The 8,083-nt window shown below is 42.1% G+C and overlaps 1 protein-coding gene across 2 annotated transcripts in view; it reads left to right on the plus strand.

The window, feature by feature from the left end:
- itsn2b (intersectin 2b) overlaps window positions 1-7,780 on the plus strand; it is a 34,465-nt gene extending 26,685 nt beyond the window's left edge. For both annotated transcript variants that reach the window (XM_075463474.1, XM_075463483.1), the window contains exons 28-40: window positions 482-603; window positions 716-822; window positions 1,000-1,183; window positions 1,430-1,528; window positions 1,653-1,736; window positions 1,850-1,933; window positions 2,016-2,078; window positions 2,463-2,612; window positions 2,716-2,834; window positions 2,919-3,001; window positions 3,105-3,188; window positions 3,503-3,676; window positions 5,526-7,780. In XM_075463474.1, coding sequence (XP_075319589.1) covers window positions 482-603; window positions 716-822; window positions 1,000-1,183; window positions 1,430-1,528; window positions 1,653-1,736; window positions 1,850-1,933; window positions 2,016-2,078; window positions 2,463-2,612; window positions 2,716-2,834; window positions 2,919-3,001; window positions 3,105-3,188; window positions 3,503-3,676; window positions 5,526-5,674 — 1,502 coding nt within the window. In that variant the 3' untranslated portion in view covers window positions 5,675-7,780. The remainder of the gene's footprint in view (window positions 1-481; window positions 604-715; window positions 823-999; window positions 1,184-1,429; window positions 1,529-1,652; window positions 1,737-1,849; window positions 1,934-2,015; window positions 2,079-2,462; window positions 2,613-2,715; window positions 2,835-2,918; window positions 3,002-3,104; window positions 3,189-3,502; window positions 3,677-5,525) is intronic.
- Window positions 7,781-8,083: the final 303 nt, after the last annotated feature.

Below are 8,083 nucleotides of genomic sequence, written 5' to 3' on the forward strand. Positions count from 1 at the left end.
GAAAGGAAAGAATGTCCCTTCCTGTTTTGGTACAAACAGATTTAACGGAAGATGACGGCACAGAGGTAGAGAGAGACGAACCTGACGGCAGACAGAGTGTGTGTAGACTGAGATAAACAGAGTCACGGTCACAGCTATGGCTTCACACTGCAGATTTCACTTTCTAAACCTTTGGGTTGAGACCGATGATGAGGTCAGAGCAGGAGAGGGGGAGCAGTCAGTTTGCGTGGGAGATACAGATTTTCCAAATGGGCACCCTGTACCAGGTAAGTGTTAGCGTGTTAGCTTAGATTATAGCCGTTTGTGTTTTCAATCCTCCTCCTCCTCTCTTTTTTTGTTAAAGCTTCAGAAATGAATCAGCCATCCCAGAACATCCACCTGGAGGCAATGCGAAAGTGTTGCTGTGGTTTAAGCCGTCATTTGTGGTTTTGGTTGAAACAACCTGTTTTTTTGTTTGTTTGTTTTTGCTCCTCTCGTGCAGGGTCTGCAGACCTGAACAGCCTGGACTCTCAGAGCCCCCAGGAGAAGAAGAGGCAGGGTTACATCCACGAGCTGATCGACACTGAGGAAAAATATGTGGAGGACTTGCAGATAGTGTTGGATGTAAGCGCACAAATGCTGCGGAGTAACAGTTGCATGCTGTGGGAAAACATTGGATGAAGGGGAAATTTGTCAGGGAGTCTGAAGGTGTCCTGGTTTGCGTGTGTTTGTGTAGGTTTTCTACAAGCCGATGTCCGAGTCGGGTCGGCTGAATAACGAAGAGATGAACATGATCTTTGTCAACTGGAAAGACCTTCTGGCCTGCAACATAAAACTTTTCAAGTAAATATCACTTGGATGGTGGAGCAGATCTAGTAATAATGCTTGTGTTTGCGGTGTTGAATGAACCTCTGTTGTCATTTTACTCACAATACAATGACGTTTGCTGTGGTACAAAGATAGACTTAAAAACCGCTTAAGAATAAATAGTAAATTGAAAACATGTGGATGTGTGTGCAGGGCTCTCCCGGTCTGTAAGAAGCTCGGTGGGGAGAACACGCCGGTGCAGATGATCGGAGGTGTCCTGACTGCTGAGCTGTCCCACATGCAGCCTTACGTTATTTTCTGCTCACACCAGTTCAGCGGCGCCGCGCTGCTCCAGGTTCGCACTGACAATGAGCCGGACTTTAAGGAATTCCTCAAGGTAGGAGGGAGAGGATAGTGACTGAGGAAACATAATGTCCATCTTAAATCACATTCAGGTTTCTTCCCCATACCGTGACTGATGCATATCAAGGTCATAACGTTAGTTAGCTTTGTGTTTTCCAGGTGTTCTTTTTCTATGGTTTTAACCCAGCCAAATATTCTTTTTATACTTACATTCATCTCTTTGAGACCAGCGTTTGCTTTGCCATCACGTTTTTGTTCCTTTTTTCCCCATTTCCGTCAGAAAATCGCCACAGACTACAGGTGTAAGGGCATGCCGCTGTCCAGCTTCCTGCTAAAACCCATGCAGAGGATCACACGCTACCCACTGCACATCAAAAAAGTGCGTCATCCTGTGCATAGCGTGTGGTGGTTCAAATTCTGACTACACTCTTGCCTTGCAGTTTCTCATTTGCAAGTGTTATTAAGGGTGATTGGTGTTTTAACTTGGTTTTGTGTGTGTGTAGATCCTGGAGTGCACTGCAGAGGGCCACCCTGATCGAGGTCCTCTGAAAGAGGCTCTGGACAAGGCCGAGGAGCTCTGTCAACAGGTTCTAAGTCCTATTATTACTCTAGTCTGTGATGTTTTTCCTCTGTGTTCGGGGTGAAAAAGGGATCTTGTCTTTTGATTTACGTGAATCATCCACTTTTCTGCATCGTGCAGGTCAACGAGGGTGTGCGGGAACAGGAGAATCACGACAAACTGAACTGGATTCAGGCCCGCGTACAGTGTGACGGCATTGCCGAGGTCACCGTTAACCCGTGCTCATAAACTAGTTCCATTATATGTAACTCGAAAGAAGAATTTTAAACCTTCTTCCCTTTTGCAGAATTTGGACTTTAACTCTATTACCAACTGTTTGGGCCCCAGGAAACTGCTGCTCAGCGGTAAGGTGAGTAATGCTCGAATATTGTCAAAGCCAGGAAACAACTCTGGTGGGTGTTCATGTTCTGAAGAAAAGAGCATTTCACATCCGCTTGTATAAATGTTTTAAAAGAAGGAAAGTAAAAATTGAGAGTGGCAGAGTGTGGCATGCAGGGAGATGGAATTCAAAACATTACTGGGTCAGATTTAGGATGTTGTGGTATCTTGTTACAAACCCCAAACCACAGAGAGAAACTTTCAGAGCCCTGTTTGGCAAATTTAACACCAGGATCATGTCAGAACACTTTCAAAATGATTTACCAAAATAAATCTTTGACTTTTCTCAGGCTTTTTGAATCGGGGAATGAATATTTTTTGTTATGGTTACATCACTTTCTCTTTTCTTTTTCAGATGTACAAGGCAAAGAGCAACAAGGAGCTTTGGGCTTTCCTCTTTAACGACTTCCTGCTTTTGACTCATGCGGCTAAACAGTTCACTTCATCCGGCCCTGATAAACTGTTCAGCAACAAGAACAACGTTCAGCTCAAGATATACAAACCAGTAGGTGACCCCCACGCACAAACAGAATAGTTTTGATGCATCCTGTATGATGCGGTCGTGTGTTTTCCTGCATGATGACGGCCCGTCTCTTTGTTGCCTGCAGCCTGTGCTGTTAAACGAAGTTCTAGTGAAGCTTCCGGATCCGTCCAGTGACGAGCCCGTATTCCACATCTCGCACATTGATAAAGTCTACACTCTCAGGACCGAGAACATCAATGAACGGTAGCTGCGTGCACCTGCATACAAACAGAGAAATGCAGCTCGCTGTTCGCCCTTCACGAACACAGTGTGCGTTTGTGTTTTCAGAACGGCGTGGGTTCAAAAGATAAAGGCGGCGTCTGAGGAATTTATCGAGACGGAAAAGAAGAAAAGGGAAAGGGCTTATCAGGGTTTGTTTCTCACACTGCAACAGCCGTATTCTTGCCAAGCAACGTGCTGATTTCAGTTAATGGTTAGATCTGTGTGTGTGTGTGTGTGTGTGTGCGTGCGCAGCACGGTCTGTGAAGGCCAGTGGAATCGGCAGACTCCTTGTCACAATTTTGGAAGCCACTGAGCTCAAGGCGGGAAAACCCAACGGTGAGCATGAATCCTTTAATGTTGCTGGATGCACTTAGAGTTTATTGGGGAAAAACATAAGATCTTAAGCTGTTGTGTTTGAACACAGCTTTTAATCCATGCTGCATGAGTCTGTTTTCCCAGTTAACCTTGAGACACGTCCCCTCTCTGTTCCCCGGGCCACAGCTGCATTTATTTTGCATAATGCATGTCCCATCCTCACCAAAGTTGTATGCTGTGTTACATTTTGTCTTGGACCTTTTCCTCTTTTCTCCACTTGCTCTAACCTCCTCTTCCCTCCCCCCTCACACGCCTCTCTTCTTTTGCACCTCCAGGTAAAAGTAACCCTTTCTGCGAAGTGACCATGGGAACTCAGAGCTTCACATCCAGAACAATCAACGACACTCTGAACCCCAAGTGGAACTTCAACTGCCAGTTTCACATCAAAGACCTGTACCAGGACGTCCTGTGCATCACCATCTCGGAAAGAAACCAGTTTTCACCCGATGGTCAGCGACAAGATAATTACTGAATTCAGTTTTTTTTTTTTTTTTTATATATATATATATATATATATATACATATATATATATATATATATATATATATATATATATATATATATATATATATATATATATATATATATTCTCACTCTATCTGATTTCTCTTTAAATTTGAAAAATCCAGTAAGAATCAAACTACACATTTGCTATTACTGGTGGTTGATCATACACGGTGTCTGTCTCAGCCCACTCAAACCTGGCCTCCCGTGGCTTGTCCACTCGCCACCAGTGTTGTGCAAGTTCTTTTTTCACAAGAACCGGTTCAAAGTTCAGTTCGCACAGATTAAAAATGAACTGGTTTATAGTTCACCATGTTTTTCTGCACTCTGAACTTCGGAAGTCCCAAAGTGAACGATTACACATTCATTTCTGACTTTTTGAAGACCTCTGAATTCTCCTGCTCATTCGGCTCAGTTCATGGTGTTACGGAGTGCTGTAAAATAGTGGCGCATGTGCACCACAACCAGAAGAGCAGGTTCATGCACATATCCACTTTAATGATACTGTTACTAACCATAAAGATGGTCACAAATGGGATAATTTTAGCCTTTACCTTTGTTCAGTTTCCCGCACAGATGAACGCATATCAGTCTGCGGAGGCTCTGTGACAAAGTCTCACGATTTATATCGCACAAATTTAAGGCAATTTCAACAGCGAGTGGGGGAAAAAAAAAAAACTTAAAGTGATGGTTCGGAGTAGATTCACCCTAGGGTCATTTGAACTGTGACATCCAGCCAAATAGCCCACCCGAAGTCTTTCCGATATTGGCTGAACATCAGCTGAGTTACTGAGTTATCCCGAATAGCTTAATACAAGCGCTAATGGATCCAGGCAGTATCTCCAAAATTACCACACTAAAATCACATGCCATGACACCAAACTTCTACAGTAGTACAAATATGGTCTGTACTCACAAAACGATGCATTTGGAAGTTTGTACATAGTCCAGGAGTTTATTGTTATTATCAACACAGGCCTAATAGCTTCTCTGCTGCTAAAGCTGCGTCGACGTCACTTCCTTGATCTGGGAGCTTTAATGTAAGATGAGGGTTGATCTACTACTGTAGACAACAAAGTATATGCTATATTCTAAATAATTTTTTATGAATTTTTATGTTGTAGAGTTGTGAAATTATTTTATCAATGGAGAAATTGAGCAGCCTTTCTTTGTTCAAAAAGTCTGAAACCCCCTTTTTGTTTTGATACACCACGTTTCATCAGTTTTCTGCCACACGTGTCTGTAATTGTCCTTATATGGTTGCATTTACATGGATATGATATTTATCCCTGTTACTGGCGCAGAAATCATCACACAGTCTGGCCTCCAACCGGGTGTGGGCTGGCACAATTCAGCTTGACAAATTAACTTTAGACAAAAACGTCCTTCAATGCTGCGAGAGAGCTGCTCTCACTTCGCCTCCGTCTGTAAAAACTTTGTTCAGTTCAGGATTCATGGAATAAAAATTATCGCCTGCTGCATAAAAATGGCTCTGTGTCGCGCTGACACACTGAAGCACATAATGTCCTCTAACTCTCGTTTGTTTTGGGGGGAAAAAGAAGAAAAAAAAAGTTTAAATAGTAGTTTGAATCAAGTTATACTTGAGACCTGTGACCTAACCTCAGCAACACTTTGTCTCCAGACCACAACCCTACCAATCAGGTTATAGTAGAACCCACATTGTTCTGAAATGATAAACTGTTGTTGTTCCTTTTTTTTTTTTTATTGCTGAGCTTTATTTAATTCAGTTTTACATTCACATCCTTCTAACACATGTGCCTCTGTCATGGCAGATTTCCTGGGGCGGACAGAGGTTCCCGTAGCAACCATAAAGAAAGAGTTGGAGAGCAAGGGACCAGTGACGCGGCGCCTTCTGCTGCATGAGGTTCCCACAGGGGAAGTGTGGGTCCATCTCGACCTGCAACTATATGGCAACAAGTAGCCATGAAGGATGAACTGAACTAAGGAACGGTTTCCTCTACAGAGACAACCAAATAAGAGCAAGTAACCAAATAGGACAAGCTGTTTGTTTTCACGTGAACAGACGACAACAGTTTCTCCCACATGCCGAACACGGATTCCAAGGGGATACTTTCATAAAAATACACACAATGCCTTAAAGATGTCATATTAACCATCACTAATAATACCTCCTCTGATGTCATTCAGATCTTCCAGTAGGAATCAGGGACTGCGTGACATTAACTGTACCCAATAATAGGAGTCAAAGCTGTTTTTTTGGGGGGTGGGGGGTTCTCCCCCTCGTGATGTCGACATAAGGAAAGGGGAAGCGCTCGTGCTGCAGTGGGCATCTGCATTATATTAAAACTCTCAAGGGCTTAAAAGAGAAGGTTTGGAGAGGAGATGCAGTGGGTCACAAAGCAGAATGTGGGTCAAGTGGACAAAAGTAATTTCAGTTTGAACTATCAAAGCAATAAAACTATGTGTGCTCTGTTGCATCTCGCAGGTCGTTCTCAGTTACAACTGTCGGTTTTTTTAAGTATTTGGATTTTGCCAAGTCTTCTCAACCAGGGCCATCCAACGAGTTGATATTAAAGAAACTGGTGTTTTCATTTTAGCTGTCATAACATGTATATATTGAAGTCTTCATTTTATATTCTTGAGGGGGGTTTCCCCCTCTGAGAAAGCCGGTGATGGACGGCTTTTGAGAGGCTGTGCTGACCTGCTTTTGGGCCGTCACTGATCATAAGCCGTCTGCCTCGGTGGCATTAAAAACATCACAAACAGTAGATGACAGATGACGGACAGCGTCATGAAATGCATCAGACAACCCGGAGGAGGAGGTTTTAGTTTATAGCTCTGGTCTGGAGTGGGTTTACTACTGCTGGGAGAAGATCTCAGGATTTGTTGTTGCGAGTCGGGTCTGTGCAACTACAACGGAAGTAAACAGAAGTTTGTAGGTTTTTGTGTTTTTTTTTCTTCATCTCCTTCTGTGCCGTGTGCTTGAGAGAGTTATCTTTGGAGTGGAAAGATACCTAAACGGTTAAGAAGAATGGACATCTTACGGTTTTTGGAGCTACTTAACTACATTAATCTTCAAAGTCTTTTTCTTTTCTTGTTTTTCTAAAATCTTTGGATTCTTATCAGTATGAAGGCTTGGTGGTGGTCTTCTTATGTGCTTTTCTTTCGTTTTTGTGAGCAAAATTTGCCAAGTAATTTCGAGTTGAAGCATAAGATGAAGAATTGGTTTGATTGGCTGTTTCTCTTCCTGTCTTACCTTTTGGAGCGAAGTATATTTGTGGCTTTCGGTTCTTTTAGATATCACAGATTGGCAGTTTGTCAGCAATAAGAAACTCTTATTTTCTTTTTCTTTAACTTTCAAACTGCCAGGCCTGTTTTAAGTGTCACTCTTCAGTCTCTGACTCACACTTAGCAAATATCATCTGTTTCTGTTGCCTCAAAAACTGCCTTTTAATAAACATGCAGTGTGGGAACCTTCCAAGGTTTTTTTTTTTAAGGTTAAAAACTGCATTATTGTGTTGTAGGTTGACTTCATGGTGTCTTTGTTCTTGTTTTTACCCTGTTGTGTTCACTTTCTTTCCTGACTTCCCTTGCTCTACATATAAACAGAAGAGTGTTGTATTTATTTCTTAATTTATGCGTGTGACTATCCAAAGGTTTGGAGCGCGTTTGCTGTGTCATCTTGGATAATCAGTTGGGTTTCGTTGGGTTTGTCTTTGATGTGTGTTAACGTCATGCAATAAAATTTGTTGAAACTAACTTTTACCAGTGGAAGACTAAGTCACCAGTCATTTTATTAGGCCTGTTGTTTTGTCTTTTGTCGATTTTTGTCTTGTATTGTGTTTTTTTTAACTTTGGACGTGAAAAGTGCAAAGAGACTGGACTACCTTTTTTTTTTTTTGCCTGTGTATTGGAGTGAAAGCTTGCCTTTACTTTTACTTTTATTTCTTGCCTCTAACCCGGACTGTCAGCCTGGAGTCTCTAACCTGCTGCTTGTACTCACTTTGGCCTCTATGTGGCGCTCTGAATCAGGGTTTCCGAAGGCAAATTAAAGACATTAAAAGATTGTAAACTGTCAAATTATTGTCTGGTAACAGAAATAAAAAGACCCAGAACACTGCTTTAAAAGGTTTGCCAACAAAATCAGCAGAGAGAGGTTGCTTTCGTTTGATTGCCTTAAGTGTAAATATGATTGAATATCTAAAACTAAACGGCTTTTTGTTTTAAAATCTTGTGAAGAAACAAAATAAAATAAAAAGTTCACTCCTAGGTTTACACTTAAGAATTCCCTGGTTTCTTCCAGTGTACAGAAGGAAAAAAGTAAATGGAATTCAGTGTAAAGTTGTCAGTGCGCACCAATAGGCCTCAT

This window comes from Odontesthes bonariensis, chromosome 1 (assembly GCF_027942865.1).
Source record: "Odontesthes bonariensis isolate fOdoBon6 chromosome 1, fOdoBon6.hap1, whole genome shotgun sequence".
In the NCBI taxonomy this organism is placed as follows: domain Eukaryota; kingdom Metazoa; phylum Chordata; class Actinopteri; order Atheriniformes; family Atherinopsidae; genus Odontesthes; species Odontesthes bonariensis.